General features: G+C 45.2%; 6 protein-coding genes across 10 annotated transcripts; 1 reads left to right on the top strand and 5 right to left on the bottom strand.

The window, feature by feature from the left end:
- The first annotated feature begins 12 nt into the window (after window positions 1-12).
- Window positions 13-4,302, top strand: LOC6569259 (integrator complex subunit 2). The gene is made up of 3 exons (XM_032741439.2): window positions 13-1,227; window positions 1,374-3,031; window positions 3,106-4,302. The coding sequence occupies exons 1-3, from the start codon at window positions 211-213 to the stop codon at window positions 3,962-3,964; spliced, it is 3,534 nt and encodes a 1,177-aa protein (XP_032597330.1). The 5' UTR covers window positions 13-210; the 3' UTR covers window positions 3,965-4,302.
- A 165-nt stretch (window positions 4,303-4,467) lies between these two features.
- Window positions 4,468-7,696, bottom strand: LOC6569258 (heat shock protein 60A). The gene is made up of 3 exons (XM_001995714.2): window positions 7,503-7,696; window positions 5,353-6,723; window positions 4,468-5,283 (listed from the first exon to the last, which is right to left on the bottom strand). Exons 2-3 carry the CDS (start codon window positions 6,721-6,723, stop codon window positions 4,933-4,935), a joined length of 1,722 nt encoding a protein of 573 aa, XP_001995750.1. The 5' UTR covers window positions 7,503-7,696; the 3' UTR covers window positions 4,468-4,932.
- Window positions 7,697-8,061: 365 nt separating this feature from the next.
- Window positions 8,062-12,864, bottom strand: LOC6569297 (apyrase). 4 transcript variants are annotated; one of them, XM_032741376.1, is made up of 9 exons: window positions 12,740-12,864; window positions 12,171-12,415; window positions 11,598-11,823; window positions 11,344-11,541; window positions 10,867-11,275; window positions 8,850-9,007; window positions 8,692-8,788; window positions 8,273-8,630; window positions 8,062-8,210 (listed from the first exon to the last, which is right to left on the bottom strand). In XM_032741376.1, exons 2-9 carry the CDS (start codon window positions 12,296-12,298, stop codon window positions 8,111-8,113), a joined length of 1,674 nt encoding a protein of 557 aa, XP_032597267.1. In that variant the 5' UTR covers window positions 12,299-12,415; window positions 12,740-12,864; the 3' UTR covers window positions 8,062-8,110. The 4 variants fall into 4 exon arrangements, with proteins under 4 accessions (XP_032597267.1, XP_032597268.1, XP_001995748.1 ...); XM_001995712.3 differs by lacking the exons at window positions 8,062-8,210; window positions 8,273-8,630; window positions 8,692-8,788; window positions 8,850-9,007; window positions 12,740-12,864 and adding exons at window positions 9,223-9,386; window positions 9,462-9,816; window positions 9,872-9,968; window positions 10,034-10,191 and having other exon boundaries at window positions 12,171-12,395; XM_032741377.1 differs by lacking the exons at window positions 8,062-8,210; window positions 12,740-12,864 and having other exon boundaries at window positions 8,603-8,630; window positions 8,688-8,788; window positions 12,171-12,400.
- A 358-nt stretch (window positions 12,865-13,222) lies between these two features.
- LOC6569296 (lanC-like protein 3 homolog) lies at window positions 13,223-15,221 on the bottom strand. Of its 2 annotated transcripts, XM_032741382.2 has the most exons (3): window positions 15,084-15,221; window positions 13,562-14,939; window positions 13,223-13,300 (listed from the first exon to the last, which is right to left on the bottom strand). In XM_032741382.2, the coding sequence occupies exon 2, from the start codon at window positions 14,827-14,829 to the stop codon at window positions 13,570-13,572; it is 1,260 nt and encodes a 419-aa protein (XP_032597273.1). In that variant the 5' UTR covers window positions 14,830-14,939; window positions 15,084-15,221; the 3' UTR covers window positions 13,223-13,300; window positions 13,562-13,569. The 2 variants fall into 2 exon arrangements, with proteins under 2 accessions (XP_032597273.1, XP_001995747.1); XM_001995711.3 differs by lacking the exon at window positions 13,223-13,300 and having other exon boundaries at window positions 13,541-14,939.
- Window positions 15,222-15,732: 511 nt separating this feature from the next.
- LOC6569295 (growth hormone-inducible transmembrane protein) lies at window positions 15,733-17,577 on the bottom strand. Its single transcript, XM_001995710.3, has 6 exons — window positions 17,168-17,577; window positions 16,984-17,095; window positions 16,641-16,782; window positions 16,191-16,527; window positions 15,970-16,102; window positions 15,733-15,902 (listed from the first exon to the last, which is right to left on the bottom strand). The coding sequence occupies exons 1-6, from the start codon at window positions 17,388-17,390 to the stop codon at window positions 15,824-15,826; spliced, it is 1,026 nt and encodes a 341-aa protein (XP_001995746.1). The 5' UTR covers window positions 17,391-17,577; the 3' UTR covers window positions 15,733-15,823.
- Window positions 17,578-17,683: 106 nt separating this feature from the next.
- Window positions 17,684-18,964, bottom strand: LOC6569294. The gene is made up of 3 exons (XM_001995709.2): window positions 18,778-18,964; window positions 18,258-18,399; window positions 17,684-18,176 (listed from the first exon to the last, which is right to left on the bottom strand). The coding sequence occupies exons 1-3, from the start codon at window positions 18,860-18,862 to the stop codon at window positions 17,909-17,911; spliced, it is 495 nt and encodes a 164-aa protein (XP_001995745.1). The 5' UTR covers window positions 18,863-18,964; the 3' UTR covers window positions 17,684-17,908.
- Between the last annotated feature and the right edge of the window lie 2,635 nt (window positions 18,965-21,599).

Below are 21,599 nucleotides of genomic sequence, written 5' to 3'. Positions count from 1 at the left end.
TATCGACGGCGATGGGATGCAGCCACTTAAGAACTGAGTGGTGATTTCTGTATTGAACTCAACACTGATACGGACGCGAATGCGGGTGCGGATGCGTATTCGACGGATAACAAGCGGCAGACACAGATACGTGACAGTTGCGAAAATTTGGCAACAGGTACCACTGCAAGCCGGTGGCAGCCGTCGATCACGAACACAAACATATCAGCAATGCCTGCCGCCCCGAACGAAAAGGAGGAAAAGGATAAGGAGAAGGAGAAGGGCAAACAGCTGTACGATGTCTCCGAGCGAGTGTTTGCCGCCATGCAGAATCTGGACATAACACTGCTGGCCAGCTATCCGGAGCTAGAGATACGGCCGGTGTTGCCATCGCTGGTGCGGATGAGCCTGCTCTCGCCACTGGACAACACAACGTCATCGATGGAGTCACGCAAGGAGATCCTCGCTGTCCTCATTGGCATCGAGGTGGTGAACAGCATTGTTTCCTATTTGCAGGTCAATTACCATGAACTCGAGAACGATCTGAAGAAGGAGCTGCTGGTGCGTCAGAAATCGTCCAGTGCCAACAATGGTAATGGCAACAATGGGAACAACGGCTTCGCCGGCGAAACGCAACCACAGCCGGAGTACGGATTGCAGTCGGGCATTGCTCTCGGATTCGAGCGGGCGGATGTGGCGCGCAAGGTGCGTGTTGTTCTCTCCGAGATATTTAGCTTGCAACAACAGGTATCCGGTTCGGCGACGCCCAGTTCTGGCTCTGGTTCGGGTTCCGGTTCTGGGTCGGATTCTGGTTCGGGTTCGGGTACCGCCTCCGAACCGAAGCCATCATCTTATGCTGCATCATCGACTGGCAAACCGGGCTACCTGGAGATACTCGACGATGGCATCTATCTGGAGGAGGTCGTCGACATCCTGTGCATTGCCCTCGCCGAGCTGCCATCGCTGCTCAACATCCTGGAGCTAGTCGACGCCCTCGTCACTGTGCCGAACGGTTATCGGATCATTTGTGCACTGGTCGCCAATTTTCCGGATTGTTATCGTGATGTTGTCTCGCACGTGATAGCCAACTATTGTGATGACAAGGGTCGCAAGCAGCGACTCCTGCTCCTGATGGCCCTAAGCGAGATGAATCCATCGCAGGCGTTGGTCAATCGCTCCATGTGCGTCGAAATGATGAAAGTGCCTTCGTTTATGCTTAAGCTAGCGCTCAAGCATACCGATGACCTGGTGAGGCATTTATTGATTCATTACCCGAATGATTGATTGATTGACTAACTGACTGACTGACTGATTGATTGATTGACGTTTAACAAAGTAGTTTTCTTGTATAGCTTTCTAAATATTGGCATCTCTGTCTGTCTGTCCTGGATTAGGTTGCCTTCCTCACTGGCCTGCTGCTGGGAAACGATCAGAATCTTCGCTCATGGTTTGCACTCTACATCCGCTCCAGCCAGAAACGCAAGGGCGACGCACTAAATCTGGTGCGTGTCGAGCTGCTGCAAAAGATCGTAAAGATCACCGCGAAGGCATCCGAACTGAAGGACTTCAATCTGCAGGGTGCTGTACTTTTGCGCCTGTATTGCGCCCTTCGCGGCATTGGTGGCCTCAAGTTTAATGACGACGAGATCAATGCACTCTCGCAACTGGTCACCAGTTGCCCCAAGGCAACGCCATCCGGGGTTCGTTTTGTGACGCTGGCACTGTGCATGCTTATCGCGTGTCCATCGCTGGTGTCCACCATTCCGCTGGAGAACAAGGCTGTCGAATGGCTGCAGTGGCTCATACGCGAGGATGCTTTCTTCTGTAAACGTTCCGGGACGAGCAGTTCCCTCGGCGAGATGCTCCTCCTGCTGGCCATCCATTTTCACAGCAATCAGATAACGGCCATCAGTGAAATGGTCTGCTCCACGCTGGCCATGAAGATACCCATCCGGCCGAATAGCACCAATCGCATTAAGCAACTGTTCACACAGGATCTGTTCACCGAACAGGTGGTGGCATTGCATGCGGTTCGGGTGCCTGTCACACCCAATCTGAATGGCACCATACCCGGCTATCTGCCGGTGCACTGCATCCATCAGTTGCTCAAATCGCGCACATTTCTCAAACACAAAGTGCCGATTAAATCGTGGATCTTTAAACAGATCTGTAGCTCGGTGCGACCGGTGCATCCGGTGATGCCGGCCCTGGTTGAGGTATATGTCAATACACTGATCATACCGAATCCCACCGGCAAGGTGAGCATCGATCATATGCATCGACCCTTCACCGAATTGGAAATTTTGCACGTATTTCGTACCTCGCCGCTAACAATTTTTGCGGAGGAGCTGCAACCGTTGGCGGCCAGCGATGAGCTTGCCCAGGTGGAGGTTAGCTGCCCGTTAACATCGCAACTGCTGATGATATACTATCTGATGCTGTACGAGGATACGCGTCTGATGAATCTCAGCGCACTCGGTGGCCGCAAACAAAAGGAGTACTCCAACAATTTAATGGGCGGCCTCCCGCTCAAATATCTCTTGCAGAAGGCACATCAGTATCACAGCGATTATCTGTCACTGTTCCATCCGCTGTTGCGTCTCATCATCTCCAACTATCCGCATCTTAGTATGGTCGACGATTGGCTCGAGGTCGAGGAGCACTATTTGCTTGCCAGCAGCAACAACAGCAGCAGCAGCAGCCTCGAACCAGGTCGTTACGACCTAAAGCCGGAACTGCTCAGTGGGGCACTGGAGACCATCGAAACGAAGCCACAGCTGGCGATACAAGTATTTAAGCGTCTGTTGCAGCTGCCACCCGAGTCTTTGGCACAATATGCCCATCAGTTGGTGCAGCATCTGCCGGTTGTCTTTGTGCGGGATGTGCCGCGCTATGTCAAGGATCTGTATCATGATCTCTGGCTGCGCCTCAACGCCGTTCTGCCCACCACCTTCTGGATTATGTCGTTGCGTGCGATCAGCAACAATGCGGACACTCTAACGCGACGCACCTTCGCCAATGAGAGCCTGCTGGAGCCGATGGATGTGCTCGGGTGCGTTTTCATATATTCCTCTCTCTCTCTCGCTTTCTCTTTCTAATAATGAATCCATTTGTATTTGTTTATAGTTGCCCACGACACGTGTTCTGCTCGCCATATATGCTGGTTATCCTGTTGCGCATATTGAAGGGCAGTCTGGCTGCCTCAAAGACATACCTCAATGTCCACATGCAACAGAAACAGGTGCTCGACAAGAATGGATTAGTGCAAACGGATGCGGATCGGGAGGAGCTGAAGACGACACTGATTGCATCGCAGGAGAGCGCAGCTGTGCACATTCTGCTCGAGGTTCTCGAGTATATGGATAGCAAGGCGGTGACGCGAGTTTCGCAACTGGAGCTGCGCGAAATACAGGGCATCATTGGGACGTATGTGCATCAGGCGTTCATATCGGAGCCATCGCTGGCCAAACTGGTCCACTTCCAGACGTATCCCAAATCGGTGATACCAATGATTGTAGCCAGTGTGCCGTCGATGCATATCTGCATTGATTTCGTTCATGAGTTTCTCAATGTAACCGAAATGAATAAGCAACTGTTTACCATTGAGCTGACATCGCATCTTGTGCTCAACTATTCGATACCAAAGAGTTTGGGCATCTCCAAGTTCTGCCTGAATGTCATCCAGACGACACTGTCGCTGCTCACCTCGTCGGCCAAGTGTAAATACCTGAAGAATGTGTTGCCAGCCATGGTGCGTTTTGTCGAAACGTTTCCCATTCTCGCCGACGATTGCATCAACATTCTGATGAACACCGGACGCAGTCTTCACTCGCAATCCTCGCTGGGCGTCACCACAATGCAAATGCCACTCACCGAGAGTGAAAAGCTGTGCTCCTATCGCGATGCCCAGCTCCACATCACGATGATCGAGGACGCGTTCAAAGCGCTAGTCGAGGCGGTCATGCAAAAGGCGGAACTCTACTAAGCCAGGGCACAGACCTATGTCCAAAAGACTTTATTCAACAATTTAATTATACATATACCTATATATATATATATATATATATATTCGTTAAGCTAAACTCTAAAAAGCAAAACAGTTGCCCAACAACGAGGATTAAGTCAGAAAACCACTAAATGTAAAAATAGGGATTATGTGAGCGTTAATCATGAAATCATATGCTAGGCAAAATCGAGAACTATGTCAGGAAGCACTTCTTATTATTATTATATATATATATAGTTTAAGTCAAAAATGATGTTTAAATTACCTTTGTACCTTTTCCCACTTCGATCAGTCAGTAAAGCAACTTTTTCAACAAACTGCGAGTGATTATTTCTTGTTGCATAAGCGTAGCTACCCTGTACTGTAAGGCTGCGTTGGGTATGTTGGACTCAAGTCACTCTAGTGCTACAGAAGTCTGACGATGTCTGTTCGCAGTGATCTCATTAAAACTGCTTCTGCATTGCATTTCTATTTTTGTGATATACATTTTTTTATATATTTTTTTTGTTTAATTTTATTATTTTACAACTAACGGTATTTCTTGCCTTTACATATATAACATGTAAAAAAAAATAGAATTAAGGAATAGTTTAAAAAAAAGAAACGTCGAACATGAATGCAGCTGCGCCAGCAGACGGGATCAGGCCAAATCCGGGCAAACAGCAGACAAGAAGCTGACACAACCAGCAGCAATTGAATCGTTCGAAGGGGGGAATAAATGCGAAAGAAAACCCGGCATGGGCACAAGGCGGAGTATGAAGAACCTGTATCCACTTCGAGCACATATGTTTGTGTGTTTGTTGTTGTTGTGTGCTGAGCACGGATTGCCCGCAAGCCGTAGTCTGGCGTCGTTCTGCATCCATGCGCTTAAACATATGAATGGTGTGTGTTTGTGTGTGTGTGTGTGTGTAGGGATGGGTGTGCGTGTGTGCGAATGTGTGTACTGATTACATCATGCCACCCATACCGCCCATGCCACCCATGCCGCCCATGCCACCCATACCGCCCATGCCAGGAGCAGCATCCTCCTTGGGTATTTCGGTGACAACAGCCTCAGCGGTGGTCAGCAGCGAGGCAACACCGGCTGCATCAGTGATGGCTGTGCGCACCACCTTGGTGGGATCAATGATGCCCTTCTCGATCAGGTTGCCATATTCGCTCTTGAGCGCATCGTAGCCATAGTCACCCGATTGGGTCTCCACCTTGGCCACAACCATGGCGCCATCGACACCAGCATTCTTGGCAATTGTCATGCAGGGCATGCGCAGTGCTCGACGCACAATGTCCACGCCCAGGTTCTGTAAGAAAGTGAAACGAGATTGATGAGATTAAGGAGGACTAGGCGAATGGCCATGCGAGTTGGGTACCTGATCCTCATTCTGAGTGGCGACGGCATCCAGTTTCTCGATGCAGCGGAGCAGAGCGGTGCCACCGCCGGGCACGATGCCCTCTTCAACGGCAGCGCGTGTTGCATTCAATGCATCATGGACGCGATCCTTCTTCTCGTTGACCTCCACCTCGCTGGAGCCACCGACGCGCAGCAGCGCAACGCCAGAGGCGAGACGTGCCAAACGCTCCTGCAGCTTCTCCTTCTCGTATTCGGAGGTGGTGTCGGTGATCTGTTCCTTGATCTGATCGACGCGACGCTGCACATCCTCCTTCTTGCCCTTGCCCTTCAGCAAGAGTGTGTCATCCTTGGTGACGACCACCTCACCCACTTGGCCCAAATCGCTGATCTTGACATCTTCGAGCTTGACGAGATCGGCATCATCACCGAACACAATGCCGCCCGAGGCGATGGCCATATCGGTCAATGTTGACTTGCGATTATCACCGAAACCAGGTGCTTTGACGGCGGCCACCTGGAGACCGATCTTCAGGCGATTCACCACCAGAGTGCTGAGTGCCTCACCATCGATGTCCTCGGCAATGATGACCAGCGGCTTGCGCTGCGAGTTGGCCAACTCGAGGGCGGGAATGATGCTCTGCACCGAGGAGATTTTCTTCTCCGAGAGCAGCAGGAGGGCATCCTGGAACTCCACCTTGGCGCCCTTTGACGAGTTGATGAAATACGGCGAAATGTAGCCGCGATCGAATTTCATACCCTCAATCACCTCCAGCTCATCGATTAGGGTTTTGCCATCCTTGACGGTGATGACGCCATCGCGTCCCACACGCTTCATCGCATCGCTGATTAGTTTGCCGATGGCCAGGTCACCGTTCGCCGATATCGTTGCCACCTGGGCAATCTCCTCGGGCGTCTTCACCGGCCGCGACATGCTCTTCAGATTCTCCTTGACGGTGTCCACGGCCAGCATGACGCCGCGACGGATCTCAACGGGATTGGCGCCCTTCGAGATCTTCTCGAAACCCTCCTTGGCAATGGCACGGGCCAGCACTGTGGCGGTGGTGGTGCCATCGCCGGCCTCCTCATTGGTATTATTGGCCACATCCTGGACGAGTTTGGCACCAATGTTCTGGAATTTGTCCTTGAGCTCAATGGATTTGGCCACCGTCACTCCATCCTTGGTGATTTTGGGCGAGCCCCACGACTGCTCGATGATCACGTTGCGACCCTTGGGTCCCATGGTGACGGCCACGGCGTCCGCTAGCACATCAACGCCCTGCAGCATCATGGCGCGCACCTCGGGTCCGAATTTGACATCCTTTGCATAGCGGCGCAGCGCCACCTGGCGGCTGATGTTGGTGCGTGCAAGTGAAATTGGTAGGCGGAACATCTGCGAGAAGCGATAACAGAAAAAATATCGATGAACGAATGGAACTCAACACGTGCTCGCTAAATGAACTAACAGCAGTTTTTCAACTTTATTAAATACACTTTAATTTTTCAAACCCCCCTCACATACCCAGAGAGATAAGACAATGTCACGACCTGTCGCACCCCTTTACAGTGGTATCGATAACGTTTTATGCGAGAAACTCTTCCAGAACAAATCATTTATGTAACCCACATGTGCATGTGTATGTGTGTGTGTTGATGCAATGTTTTGGCTTGTTATGAAATACTGGGTAAAAATTTCCCGTTGCCATACAATAAATACAGAGTCCAATTAGCACTCTCCCTTTCTCTCTCTCTCTCTCTGTCGTTCACGTGTAGTAAGCATATGTTTAATCAACTTGCATCAGCGTAAAACCGGCAAGGAAAAAGAAAAAACATGTGCGTTCGCTGCTGTTACGTGAGTGTGTGTGTGCGCCTGAAGGCAATTTCCAAGAGCGGAATATGCACCGTTGCAAGTGATAGCAACACACACACCACTCATGGCAGAAGGGAGCCCGCAGTTGTGATCTTTTGTGATTTAAGATTAACTTATGAATGCCCATTGATTCTTAATTGGAAGGTTCTAGAAACAAGCTTGTCGCTCGTCCGCTTTACCGGCTCTCTCTTATATAACACACAAAACGCACGCAAAACAATGAGAATGCAACTTTTTTGCGCACACACACGCGGTATTTTTACGTAAATGAAAAAGTTGCTAAAAAAAAATATGTTACTTACTTTGATACTGCTTTTTATTTGAATATGAATAGAGTTCACAAAAAATATGTGTCTGATATTTCCGATTCAAATATGATGTAAATTAACAAGCTCACTTGCTCCAAATGTGCCGCAGACGGACTCCTAACCTTAGCAAGACTTTTGAATGAGTGAAGTGACCAATGTGACCGCTGTCGACAATAACGAAAATCACCTAACTTCAGTATTTTAATACTGAAAGCCAACTTAACGAACAACGAACGATAAGAATCGATCATTGAGAAGAATTTCGAGCGCGTTATGGTTGCGAATGTTTATTTGAATAAAAAAAGGAACGTACGCTTACCTCTAGTGTTAATAATTTGTATTATTTGCTCCAATCCAAATAAGTGAGTGTGAATAATATGTAAAAGTTAATTTTGGAGTATTAATTTTCTTAATCTTTCTTGCACGAGCGCTTATGAACGAGAAACCAATGTGACCGCTGTGGCCGTGAACGAAAACTATCTAAATTCAGTATTTTAGTACTGGCAGTCAACTTAACGAACAACGAACAACAATAATCGATAATCGATAAGCATTTAGAAAACGTTATGTTTATTTGAATCAAAAAGTAACGAAAATGTCTCTCAATTGTTTATAATTTGTATTCTTTGCTCCAATCCAGCAGTTATGATTCTAACCGTACTCATGTACTCCATTAAAGCATCTAAGTCAAAGGGGCCCTGTCTGTAAAATATAATATATGGTAACAATAATACGTTTAAGTGAATTTTTGAGCATTAATTTACTCAAGCTCTTTTGCATGATCGCTTATCAGCGAGAAACCGTTTTTGCCATTGGCCAGGTATTCCATGACAACCAGGCGATATTCCTGATGCCGTTGCAATGCCTGATATTGGGGTATTGAGCAATTGGCACAACGCACCAGTAAACTGGAAATACGTTGACCTGGCTCCGATCTAAGATTGTAGCTGATCCTTAAGCCAGAGACTTGCAGGAAACGCTTGGATGATGGTGCAGACAGACTGGCATTCATGGAAGCTACACTATCCTCCAGCAGCTGCCACAAATGCTCGCCACTCAAAGTCAATGCATACAATCGATTCTCCCACGGACACATTGCAACCAGTTGCTTATACGTTATGTCTATCCCAAGAAGAGGACATTAACGAATAATTGTGCATATATATATCAAATATGTACCTACTGCCCGCTGGTATGTCCACACGAAAATTACCCTGGCTGGTCAATGCAATCGACACATTGCTCCAATTGCTCGCCTCGGCAGCGGCATCCTTAACGAACTGCAAAAGCTCAAGGATTAGCAATTATTTAATTTCAGATACGATTACGACTGTGACTTACAGCATAAAGCATGGCATCCGTATAGAAATTACCCAAATTGCATTCGCCTCGGGCGCACTCCGATTGCTGCAATTGGACCCGACTCTTGCCCACAATCCGATTGGATTCGTCCTTCAATATGTCCTGCCAGGGCTGCAGTGCCAAGATAACCTCATCAGCTTCGATATGAAAGTAAATATAAGGATATAGTTATATTTTCGATCGGTATTTGACTCATGTGTGTGTCTATAAATTAATATTTCGACTGACACCTCGACTGATTGATTGATTGATTGATTGGCTAACAGGTCAAATGATTTATTAGCTGCTTAATTGATTTCCAGATCTTTCCTGGCTGAAAACCCCAAACAATTAAACTAAACAAAATTTAATATTTATTTAAATTAATTTTAATTTTATTTAAAAAAAAATGACAAAAATATAAGTTCCAGAAATGGTGCTTATGGTTGGATAATTATGCGCTGCTCGTGACCCGTGTAGATGGGACTAATGTTGCCGGTGTACGAGATGAGCGCATCCACATCCGTAACGCCAATTCTAAAAAAAAACACACGAAAAAAGAAGGATTACTTCCGAGGCGGGGAGCTGGAGGGCTGTGTTCAGTTCACTTACTGAATATCGGTGCCTCCGGTGAGCATGGAGAAACCATCGCCGCCACCCTGTAGAAAATCTGGGGTAACAATGCGATACACTTTCGTCGGCTCCAAGGGCTCATAGATGGGCACATTGCAGTCGGCGCAACGTGCTTTGACATCAACGACTCGCGAATTGACCGGCTTGGTGTAGTCATAGGTGACCTTGAGGCCGGACACTTGCATATAATACATCGAACTGTACACCCCATTCGCCAGATCGATCTTGCTAACCGCGTACTCCAGAGCCGCAATCACATTGCTGCCCGGAAGATTGTAGGCAACCAATTTGTTCTCGAACGGCGACATTGTCACCAGGTGCGCATAGGTCAGATCTATGGTGGAAAGGGTTTTGCTGGATGTTGGATTCGATTGGTGTTGTCTACTTACTGCCGCGGAATAGTGGTACTCGCAGTCCACCCGTGGCCGCCAGTCCAATCGACACATTCGTCCACTCCTTCTGGTCAAAGGGCGTCAGTCCCGCAAACTGCAATCCAAAGAGGATGTTCATTTAGTGGGAACAGACTGGGACTAGCGAGGAGAGATGCTCACCGAATGAATCATCGCATCGCAGAAGAAGTTGCCCAAATTGCATTCCCTGTCGCTGCAGTCGTTCTTGGTCAGATCGACCACGGTGCGTCCAACCACCACTTTGCCCTGCTCATCGATTATCTCCTTCCAGGGCACCAGCTCCGCCAGCACTGTTTCATCTGCACAGCAAGAACAATTGGCTCTAAATTGGCAACGTGAATATTGCAAGCTATGAAGACTACGGTTTCCCGAAATAAACCTCTAGAAATAGGCCTCTAGAAATAGGCCTTTGGAAATAAGCCTCTAGAAATAAGCCTCTTGGAATAAACCTCTAGAAATGAACCCCAAGCAAACAAGCCTCTAGAAATAAGTCTCTTCAATTAAACCTCTAAAGATATGCTTCTAGAAAAAAGTGAAATTCCTCGCTCTCAAAATGACGTCAACTCTCTCGTCTGCCCGATCAAGATAATGAACATATTTATATATATATATAGTTACTATCTGCCTTTTGTTTGCGGTTTGATAAATGTGCGATAAAAACAAAACATGCGCCATAAATGGGATCAATATGAGAACACATTTTCGACTATATCTAGCATGTTTCCCATCCGATCTTGATGATATTTGTCCACTGTATCAATAGTATGCATATGCTTATTATATGTTAATAAAAAGCCTTTGCATACGAGAACCTGTATTCCAAATTTGAAGTTTCTAGCTCTTATAGTCTCTGAGATAGACGAAAGACCGGCGGACATGGCTAGATCGAATCGGCTGTTGATGCTGATCAAGAATATATATGCTTTTTACCCATTTTCAATGGCTGCAGGGCATGAAAAGTTGAAGGAACTCACCCTCGGGCACATCGTGGGCCATGTAGATGGGTGCACCCTCAAAGTCGAGTATGTCGCCGTTGGCATCGAAGTAAACGGTTAGATTGCCGACATATTTGGCATAGGCGCCCGCCTGCACGATGAGCACCCGATGGCCACTGAGCTGATGGGTCACCTGTGTGGGATAATCGCCACGTGGCTTATCCGGTCCCGGTGCCACATCGCCCGTAAAGAGAAACGTGTGCGAATGGGAGCCGATGATTACATCGATCACATCGCCCGCATTTGCAGCGATCACTTTGTCCACCTCGTAGCCGCAATGTGAGATCACAACGATGATATTGGCGCCCTGGGCCATCAGCAGCTGGGCCTCTTTGCGAATCGCGTCGCTCTCGTTGCTGAAGATCATGTCGCCCGTGTTGGCCAAGTCCTGCAAGCGATGCAAAGTTGAGAGAGCTGCTCGACTGCCTATTGCCTACTCTGTCCGAAAATACTTACGTAGGTTGTCTCAAGGATGACGCCAATGAGTCCAATTTTGCGACCGCTGCGCTCAATGATCTTCGACTTTTCGTAGAGGCCCTGCGCTGTGGGCTCGTGGGCGCTGTCCATGTTGGCCACCAGCATGCTGGTGTCGACCGTCTCCAAGAAGGGTACCAGACCCTCGATGCTATGATCGAACTCGTGATTGCCCAGCGTCTGCGCAAGTACGCGAATTAGATGGGATCGGCAAATGGGGTACTCTTTATACAAACCATTGCATCCGCTGGCAGCAGATTGAGGAACTGCTGGGTGACATTCCAGCGTCCGATGTTGTACCAGAGCGTGCCCTGGAAACTGTCGCCCGCATTGATATAGATCGGATTCAGATCCTTCTGTTCGTTGAGGAGTCGCTTCACCGTATAAACGGTACGCGCATAGCCACCGATGCAGTCTTCCCCCTCTTCACAGATGCCGCCGCTGGGATTTGTGGGCTCGAATCTGGATTTCGGCAAAATTGGATGCGCATTAACATAACTTAATGTTTAGTCAATCATGTGGTGTGCAGGTGATTGGGTATTGGGTGTGGAAGGTGGGCAATTGAAAGTGGGTGTTGTGTTAGCCACACAATCTTTATCGATGATGTTGATGAACGCTGACGAATGGTTAGGCACTTAGCCTAGTAAATAATGTCGCACTTGATTATAATTGAACACGGTCACTTGTCGATGCTATCTTAAGCTTGATATATGAATGGTGACATTTGAGTACCTGATTTCGATAACGATATATATTTATATAATGATAATCAAATATGATTGGACGTGCTTAGCTGGCAGGCCACTTACCTCGCGTGTAAATCGTTAATGTGTATTATAGATAAGGGAAATCGATCCTCCGCCTTGACGACATCTGGCACACTGGCCCCACAGATAATCATGATCAAACCGAGCACCCAGATCATATTCTCGGTCATCTTGAGATGCAGTTGTACAGTTGGCACGCAAAAGAGGTAGATATAGTTGGGAGAGGTGCCTTGAGCAGCGTGGCTAATCCCTCCGCTGGCTGTAGTATGACTGACGGCCAGCGAACGCTGACCGAGTTAACAAAACAAATAAAATTGCCAATACTGGTAATATGAATGATTTATATATGTGTCGTTTATCAGTCAGTGTTATATGACTGACCGCTATTAATTGTATACTTTAGAATGAGCTGTACTTAATATAGATACATGCATATATACATAAACCAAATACTCATTGTAGTTTTACACATTTTTGCAGCTAGTACATTGAAATTAGCATTTGGCGCGGTTGGCATTTGAATGATGTTCGTCACTAATTTGATATCGGTGCTAATGCCAAAGCTTATCTGGAGATTATCGGGAGATAAGTGCACGGCTTAATCAACTCACTTATTTTCGCTATTTATGGGAATGTGTTTGCCATTCATTCAATTTGCGAAACACGTACACGTATCGATCAATTTCAATTTTTTTTTACTAATTCACACTTAACTAATCAGACGCACTTTTGTCCTTCTCTGTTTATAATTTTGTATCGATATCGATAAACGGCGATGTATCTGATTGGACTTACGGTTTTCGGTGACCTTTGATCGTACTTCGCATATTATATATATATAAATGTATATTTTGTAGTATAATTTTTATTGACAATAGAATTTGGAGCTCGTCGTGGAATTACTCGTAGGTATAAAGCACAGAATATATAATGTATGTTGATGATTTTTCGTTTTGCAAGTATTTTGTAAGTATTGTATATAAATATATAATGTATATGTATCGTGTATATATATAAATTTATCATATATACATATACAAATGTATATATATATATAATATGAATATATATTATTATTATAATTATTATTATTAATTGCTTAGCTTAAAGCACAGAGAATTTTGATATGGGAATGATAAGAGCATTCTGCATTCGGTGATTGGCGCCTCGCACTCAATTGTGGATAGGGGGAGCAAGAGGAGATTACATTTTGGCATCGGTATATATATATGTATATATATATATATATGTATATATTGGGTAAAACGCAAAGGCAACGAGCGAATGAGCTACAAACACATAAACATGGCAAATAAACAATAAATGACTAGAAAACTAAAAAGAACTCCCTGATTTTCTTAGGGTTGCGGGATGTGTGTGTGTGTGTGTGTGTGTGTGGGGGGGTTGGGGGGGGGGGTTATGGAATCTGGGATATGGGTGTCTAGTGAAAGACATCCATGAAGGGAAAATGTGCCTGCTCCGGCTCGAGAAGATCGACCAGAAAGCAAACGGTGCCAGCGACACCCTCATACAGGCTATGCGGACGATCGGGAACGCGAGCGCGCTGCTTGAACTCCGAGTTGGTCAGCAACTCCATGAATTTGTGCGCCCGATACAGGTACTTCATTTCGTTGGTCAGGCGGAAGAGCAGCAGGAAGACATACGCATTGCCGGCAACGCCATGACAGATGCCCGGCCCCTTGCGCAGGAAGCCCTGCTTCCAGACAAGATCAGAGGCGCGACGCAGCGCGATCAGATACTTGTCCTCCTTGAATATCAAATAGGCCTTGGCCAGCACATAAACGGCGCCGGGTGCGCCATGGCACCAGTGCACCAAACGCTTATCGCGTCCCGATCGCAGATCCTCCAGCGCAACCGGAAAATTACCCTCGCCGTCCTGCAGCTCCAGAAAGAAGTCAATGGAGCGCTTGATGTCGCGCAGCTCAGCGGCCGGCGCCGAAATGGGTACGGTGCGGAACCAGGGACTGTCTAGGAGCATGTGCAATATGGCGCACAGGCCATGGGCAGCACCCAAATACTCAGTGCCATGGTATTGATACATCAGCGGCAGCGGTGAGTTGTTCAGTTTGCTGTATTCGCGTCCGCTCGTGATGATCAGTTGGCAAATGGAGGTCAGGTCGTCGTCGGTGATCTTCTTCTCGGGCAGCACATCGTTCAGCCAATAGCAGCCGGCCAGGTAGCCGGCACGGCCGACGAGAACCTCATCGCAGCCGTATTTGGTGTGCATGAACTCCTTGCTGGAGGGTATGCCCGACTTGAAGTTGGCCAAGTCATTCGACAGCTCCTCAATGTCCTTGGCCTCCTGTGAGATGGCCGCCGACACGGCGTAGATGCCAGCGTTGCCGCACAGAAACGAATAACGTTCCGCCGACCGCTTCTTGTAGCGTTTGGCATTCACCTTGGCGTTGCGTATAAAGGCAGCGGCATGCTCCAAGCCCGGATAGAGATCGCGTGTCTGTTCGCAGATGTGTAACTTCCAGAACATGTAGGCGATGCCCGCATTGCCCAAATACAGATCGCCGCGATTGTCCTCCTCATCGTTATTGGGATGACAATGCTCCAATATGGCATCCACATAGGTGCATATCAACGTCTTGATGTGTTCCTCGTCGGTGGCAAACGGTGTGCTCTCGCCGCCCGAGAAGTCCGCAAACGGATTCTTCAAATAACGACGCTCCATCTCCCAATCCACTGCTGCTGCTGATGCTGCTTCTTGTTCTGCCAGGCCCAGTTTTCCCTGCTGCGCAACGTTCACAATTGTTGCAGTTGTTGTTGTTGTTGTTGCTGTGCCTGTGAAAATGTCTTGCAATGTTATCGTTTATCGCGTATCGATTTGCCGGCATAGTGGCGGAGAGGCAGAGAGCAAGGACGCTGGGCGCGGTCTGGCTGGGTGTCTGCACCGGTCTAGGCCGGCTTATTTGCTTGCTTGCTTACCCGTCTCAGGTGTCCTTCGAGATTTGTGACCTGATGAATAGCTGCGACTGCTCGATATTGTTGCTGTTGTCCTTATTTTGCGCACCTGCAACACGTTTATGCACTCAATTATAATTAAATCAATTTCATACCACCAATCAAAATTAATATTTAATGTTCTGTTTTGTTTTGTTATTTGGTAGTCGAAATGAGAATTAAAATTTGTGTGACACTGTTGCCAAGGCAAACGATTTTAAGCTCTAAACTTTTGCATATATCCTGTATAGCTCGACTACTCATTACCCTTCCAACGTTTATACATCGTTTACTACGCTTTTATTTCGACACTTTTATGCGATATTTTTCGATATATCGCCGCATATCGCAATATGCAATCAACCGGCATTTGCGATATCAAAGGAAATATGCGAATATAAATTTATATACGTATTTACGTAATTATATATATATAGTTATTCACTGTATTATTTTTACAAATGCTAAACAGAAAATACTATGAATAAAGATGGTCACTCATTATATAAATGCTTTGCATAAATGCCCATATCTTCTTCAAAATTGCTGCAAGCGTTAAAGTACTCTTTAGCAGCCGATAACGATAGAAGATGAATGGTATCGATACCGCTGCTACACACATAAAATGAAAGCATTTAAATTTTGTTGGCTTAAGCCGGCTTTATTTAAATATTTTTATATCATAATTCATAAGGTTTTTGCATCACACAACGGCTATAGTTCGTTTAGTTTCTACGGCTACCGCCCATAATGGTCGCAATCCGTATGAATATATTCAATACGTCCAAATAGATGGACATTGAACTGAAATAAAATTATAACAATTAAGAATTACTCAATCATTTTCTTGGTCATTAAATAAAATACGTACGCATTAATGGGGTCGAAGGGCGCATACGCATATTGAGGACACACCTCCGCTTTGCGAACCAGCCGCTGAGTGTCGTAGAGCAGAAATCCGCTGAAGAGCAACAAGCCGCCATAGAGAGACATTGAGGCCAGTCCTATAAAATGAGATGATGGATACAGTGAGCAATGAGAGGGTAACATATATATACTTATATATATATATATTTTAAATTGCCCACTTACCAGCGCCAATCATGGTTGTAGGTGGCAGCCACATCGAGGCAAGCGATGAGGCAAATACAACACCAAGGCCAATGGCCAGTGGTCCACCCATATACAAGAATTTATCGTTTGGAGCACAAGCAGCGATCGTGGACAGGCCACCGACAATGCCACCCGTGTAGAGTGCAGCGCGCGTTAGGATCGGACCGCCCAGAAAGCATAATGGCGCAATGACACCGCCCAAAATGGCACAGTGCAGCGCCCAGGCGAGATGCTTGGGACCCAATCCCTCCTGGTATTGCATAGAACGTGTCACCGCACCGCTGCCAATGACAAGCGCCAGTGAAGCGCATGTCCACTATGAGAAATCAAAAACAACAAACACGTTTACATACAGCGATGCCGGGATCTATACAGACTGTGTGTGTTTCTCAATGTATTTGGTGATCCACAAGTGGAGACGAAACTTACCAGCAGACCGCCACGAGAGGCCAGCGAGAGTAGGCGTGGCGAGCGAAAGACTGCTGCTGCCGAAGCAGCCGTCAGTATGCAAGAGCTGCCAAAGAAGGCGTATGTCGACTGAATGCGATCCTTAACATATTGCGGCCACATGCTGATGAAAAACATCGGGATTTCATTAGAATACTTTAGACGTGGAGCCTAGCACAGAATGGACACATATATGATAGAGGTAGGAAACGGAAAGTGGATTTGAAGAAAAACTCCTTCTGCAATTCATTCCACTCGTTCCGTGCTCCACTCTAATATATATACATATGTGTACATAATAAATGACGATGATTGCTCTACTCACATGGCGTTGTCTGCAATGCTAGTCTCTTTGCCCATGCCGACGCCGTAGTAGCAGAGTGCTCCGAGTCCAACGACCGCTGCTCCAGCTGCTGCTCCTTTGCCCAATGAATAAGCTATGAAAAAGACATTGAACAGACATTGACATTGACACAAGAAGATGCACACTCAAACAGACACACACTTACCGTTGGCACTTGGTGGCGACATTAGCTTCTCCTTGAGTGTGGGTGCGCGTGTTGGCACTGGTGTTGCCTGGACAGGTGCACGAGTGCTGCGCACGGGACCACGGGCATAGCTGCGCACGATGTTGAGAGTGGGCTGCGATTTGAGAAATGCCTGCGAGGATTTGGCTGTGGCCACAAGGAAGCTGCTCGGACGAGCCGTTGACAATGCAAGTCTTAGCAACATGTTATTGTTTTGATGAAATTCGCACTGGTTGAAAAGATGGTTTAGTTCGTTGCTGTTGTAGTTGTTGTTGTTGCTGCCGCTGTTCGTTCAATTTAAAATTGTTTACTGTAAGCGTAGCATTAATTGCGTGCTGCTTTATTTATTTTGATTTTTCTAGAATTTGTTACCTACTCACTTGCACTTGAAAATCGAAAATGATTTGCACAGCTGACGGCTGATGTGTATCGATGGTAGTTATCGATGTTTTGTGAAATATCGTAAAAGTGAAACAACCCTGTTTTATACAAGGCGCCTTTGGGTTAAAAAGTTTTCAAGATTTTTTTTGCTGTTGCTTGTTTTGATTTTTTGTATAATTTTGCTTAACAATTACATACATACACAAATCATATATAAATATATATATATATGGAGAATTCAAATTATGGGACGCAGACAATACATTACGATACTAACTAATTATGGCCTATTCGATACAATCACACTACATATAACGCATAACAACAACAGGATCTAACGGTCTACACCTGATACTGACGCACGGGCACTGCGGGCTTATCGGGTGAACCACTTGGACGCAGCTCCTTGCTGATGACAATCACCTCGGTGACGTTAGATGTGCGCAAATTGCCAGCATGATCGTACGTATTGGTCTGCTCCAGTTCTCCCTGCGCACTTGCCTCGTACGTCTTGCACTCGTACAGTGGACAACATTTGGGATATCCCAGATTCGCATCAGTTGGCGGCAGGACATTACAATCGCCCTGTAGCGTCATCGGCACCTTACAGCTGCATGCAACGTAAATTTTTATTTGTTTATTACAATTGGAATATGGATATGGATTCAAATTCAGTCAGTGTCAGACTCACTTGTCCTCCCACAGCTGCAATGTGCCCAGGCATTGGACTCGCACACACTGGTTGAGGCGTGTGAACACCTCGCCCACATACAATTGGCGTCCGCTCAGCGTATCGATGCAGAACTGTGGATTAAAACTGTAACTGGCCAATGCTGCCAGATGCGAATCAGTGAGAATCGTTTATCAGATCATCTATTTTTCAGTCTGACTTAAAAAATACTTTAACCAACTAATCTGCACTTATTCGAATCCAACAAAATGAAATGGAGAAGATTTTCACTTTTTAACAATGGAAAGGAAGGATTTATGAAAGTAACATAGAAAGTAAGCTATCTGTCCACAAAAAACCCGACAATCTCCACAATTGTAGAGCTGAATTCAATAAATCTAGAAAGTAGATTATTGACAATCTTTTTGAAGGGCCACACAATGCCCGCACCCACAAAAATCCCCGCAAAAGGACTTCTTTTGCATGGCCAAATACTTTTGCCGACGATTTTACAAGATTGTCCTGCGACAAATATACTTACAGTTATGTGGCGGCATTGCTTGGCTATTGCTAAGAAAGATCACAAGTATGATTCCCAAAATTAATGATGGGTAATTGTCGTCCATTTTTTTAAAAATAATTTTAGTGACTGTTTGACTCGCTGACTGACTGACTGGATTCACTAACTGGCTAACGGAGCCGGCCCGACGTTTGCAAAGTTTAGTGCGCAACTGAGGCGAATGTTTAATCTTTCTTTCAGTTCAATTTCAATTTAAATACACATTTGTGCCTCTCTGTGTGTATGTATGTGTGTGTGTGTGTGTGTGTGTGTGTGTGTGTGTGTATGTGTGTAATCACATTTACTTACGACATTTGCGCACTTTCTCTGCTGAGAATTTAACAATTTATGTGTATGAAATGTGTTGATGTTTTTATGCACACGCTTATCGCTTGGCCCGCAACGCAGAAATGCTGAAATAAAGCAAACTAAATATTCTCAAAACGACAGCAACACGACTACTCGATACCCTGCCCCCTAAAAGAGGCTCCCCCTTAAAGGGTTCCTTCTTAATAATATTATGATTGATTTGGTTTCCACTTAGATGATGATTGGCAGGTTGTCTTGAAGGGATTGCGGCTCAGAAGGGTTATCGATTTTAAGTTTTAATTGTCTCTATAGCCCCTCTCTCTCTCTCTCTCTCTCTCAATCCATTCTTTTCTAACTAAGTCATTGTTCCTTTTTTTGTATGCGGATATGAAAGCGGAACAGCAACCGGAAACGTTAAGCGAAATTAATCAATTGAAATTGAAAACCGTTACACGTTCGAACTTCAACATTATTGGTTCTGCAACCAGTAAACGGAAATGAAATTATTGTTAACCAAAACATCATAACGGTATTTGTCACTTGTTTTTATTTTTTTGTAACTTTTGTACCGAGTACTGAAAACAATTGGGTGAATTAACCCTTACACTTTCCATACCAGCACAGGAACCCAAACAGTCTGATTCTTATATTATTATTTAAAGAAAATAATTTTGTTACGGGCTCAACAAATAAATAATATACTCTGAATATACACTCCGCTAGGGAGTATAAGCAACTACAAATTCAGATCAATATGCGAAATGGCAAAGCACTCGAACTGTCAGTGTTTATATGTATGTATATACATATTTATACAGTGAAAAAAACAATGCATTTAGAAAACAAGATTTGACAAATCGATTCAAGAATTTACTTAAAACTAGTTATCTCTAACTAATGTATATATTGTATTTGTTGCACTGCCAAGTATCTCATACGAAGAGTAATATGAACACAACAAAATATAAATATTCTGGACTTGAGGTTGTCTCCTTTTTTTTTCGCTGTGCATAAGTAAAGACTATTTATTATTTAGTGTCTATTTTTGCGTCTATTGCGCCTTAAAGTTTAATGTTAAGACATTGTTTATAAATATTTTGAGTCTTGCAGCACAATTTGGGGCCTGGGTCATCGCTGGGTATGGGGATATGACTCATGGACTACTCTGTACAACGGTGCGTATGTGTTTATTTGTGTGTGTGTGTGTGTGTGTGTGTGTGTGTGTCTGTGTGTGTGCCTGTATTTTTTATGGGTACTTCCCCCATTTCAAACTTGGCGTTACGTTCACGTGTCCCCAGGCAAAGTAACTAATTAAGAAATTCATTTAGCAGCAATTATAGATTTATGATTACTGATTACTGATGATGATTACTGAGTGATGACGGCTTATCAATTTCCAAAGTGAGAGAGAGAGAGAGTCATAGAAAGAGAGCGGAAATTATAATTGCAACACGACAGCAACCTTTTTAGTCCGAGCTATATAAGTGAATAAATGCGGATTCACACAAGTGAAAAATGTGGAAATTTCCGCCGTAGTCGCAATTTCCTGCACAAATCTACTAGAAAGTGGGCGGCATCCTGGCAAGGAATAAGCTTCAGGTTGTGTTTTTCTTAGCTAGATAACCGGAAGCGGAAATGGAAATTGACATAAATTCCCAATAGTCCTATCAAATGTGTGATGGTGATTGCCTCGCATAGATAGATAGATAGATAAGTTGTCTGGTTGTTGTTGCTTCTGCTGAGTCATTCTTCTCTCTAGCTCTCTATCTCTCTCTCTCTCTCTCTCTCTCTCTTTCTCTTTCTCTCCCTCTCGCATTCTTTGTCTTTATTTAATGGCTTTTACTGCTTACTTTTAAGCGCTCGCAATATATTCTGTTTATTTTGTTGCATATTTATACAGGTATTTTTCTTCCAGAAGGAAGGGTATTTGGCATGGTTGTGGCAACTTTTATGCTAATTAATTTTTCCCAGTTTTTATAGATAAATGGATAACAATTTAGTTTCTTGTTGTGAAATTAATTTAATTGGAATGCTTAAGCAGCCATTATCAGATCCCCCTGAAAACTGATTCACTTATGACAATTGCAAATGTCGTAAGGAGTGTTAACGATCATATTTGCTTTTGTAAGTCGGGCGTAATCGACTGTGCAATACTCTGATACCAGTATAATGCCAGCTGATAGCTGACAGGGAGTCTATGAGTGGTAAAGGATTTCCTGATTTTTGGCCAAGAAATTTTTTTTTTACCAATCTGAGATGGCTGTTGTATGGACTTAACTTCCGAATGTGATTATTTTAGCTCTGAAATTGAGGGATATATAGGAACTAGGATCTTGATATAAGCTGATCTTTGAAGGACTTCACCAGCAATTTACCTTCCAAAGTTGGTGACTCGAGCTTTAAAACTATACAGTTTATTTTCATTATTCAATTGAATTCATGCAGATGGATAGACAAAACCAATATGCGCGTCTACCTTCGGTATCAGAATTTTA

The sequence above is a fragment of the Drosophila grimshawi genome, unplaced genomic scaffold, assembly GCF_018153295.1.
Source record: "Drosophila grimshawi isolate 15287-2541.00 unplaced genomic scaffold, ASM1815329v1 contig_848, whole genome shotgun sequence".
In the NCBI taxonomy this organism is placed as follows: Eukaryota; Metazoa; Arthropoda; class Insecta; order Diptera; family Drosophilidae; genus Drosophila; species Drosophila grimshawi.
The sequence above is the reverse complement of the archived record's forward strand: the minus strand, read 5'-3'. Positions and strand labels throughout refer to the sequence as shown.

What these genes read in the sequence shown, in the direction of transcription:
- LOC6569259 (XM_032741439.2), top strand. Translation starts at nt 211, where the DNA reads ATGCCTGCCGCCCCGAACGAAAAGGAGGAAAAGGATAAGGAGAAGGAG. An exon ending in TCAAGCATACCGATGACCTG is followed by an intron (nt 1,228 to 1,373) that starts GTGAGGCATTTA and finishes GTCCTGGATTAG; the next exon opens with GTTGCCTTCCTCACTGGCCT. An exon ending in GAGCCGATGGATGTGCTCGG is followed by an intron (nt 3,032 to 3,105) that starts GTGCGTTTTCAT and finishes ATTTGTTTATAG; the next exon opens with TTGCCCACGACACGTGTTCT.
- LOC6569258 (XM_001995714.2), bottom strand. Translation starts at nt 6,723, where the DNA reads ATGTTCCGCCTACCAATTTCACTTGCACGCACCAACATCAGCCGCCAG. An exon ending in CCACTCAGAATGAGGATCAG is followed by an intron (nt 5,284 to 5,352) that starts GTACCCAACTCG and finishes ACTTTCTTACAG; the next exon opens with AACCTGGGCGTGGACATTGT.
- LOC6569297 (XM_032741376.1), bottom strand. Translation starts at nt 12,298, where the DNA reads ATGACCGAGAATATGATCTGGGTGCTCGGTTTGATCATGATTATCTGT. An exon ending in TGCTGCCAGCGGATGCAATG is followed by an intron (nt 11,542 to 11,597) that starts GTTTGTATAAAG and finishes GTACTTGCGCAG; the next exon opens with ACGCTGGGCAATCACGAGTT. An exon ending in GGCCCACGATGTGCCCGAGG is followed by an intron (nt 9,008 to 10,866) that starts GTGAGTTCCTTC and finishes TTCATATCGAAG; the next exon opens with CTGATGAGGTTATCTTGGCA.
- LOC6569296 (XM_032741382.2), bottom strand. Translation starts at nt 14,829, where the DNA reads ATGGAGCGTCGTTATTTGAAGAATCCGTTTGCGGACTTCTCGGGCGGC.
- LOC6569295 (XM_001995710.3), bottom strand. Translation starts at nt 17,390, where the DNA reads ATGTTGCTAAGACTTGCATTGTCAACGGCTCGTCCGAGCAGCTTCCTT. An exon ending in GTCGCCACCAAGTGCCAACG is followed by an intron (nt 17,096 to 17,167) that starts GTAAGTGTGTGT and finishes TCTTTTTCATAG; the next exon opens with CTTATTCATTGGGCAAAGGA. An exon ending in AGCATTGCAGACAACGCCAT is followed by an intron (nt 16,783 to 16,983) that starts GTGAGTAGAGCA and finishes GTTTTTCATCAG; the next exon opens with CATGTGGCCGCAATATGTTA.
- LOC6569294 (XM_001995709.2), bottom strand. Translation starts at nt 18,862, where the DNA reads ATGGACGACAATTACCCATCATTAATTTTGGGAATCATACTTGTGATC. An exon ending in AGCAATGCCGCCACATAACT is followed by an intron (nt 18,400 to 18,777) that starts GTAAGTATATTT and finishes CGCATCTGGCAG; the next exon opens with CATTGGCCAGTTACAGTTTT. An exon ending in TTGCAGCTGTGGGAGGACAA is followed by an intron (nt 18,177 to 18,257) that starts GTGAGTCTGACA and finishes CGTTGCATGCAG; the next exon opens with CTGTAAGGTGCCGATGACGC.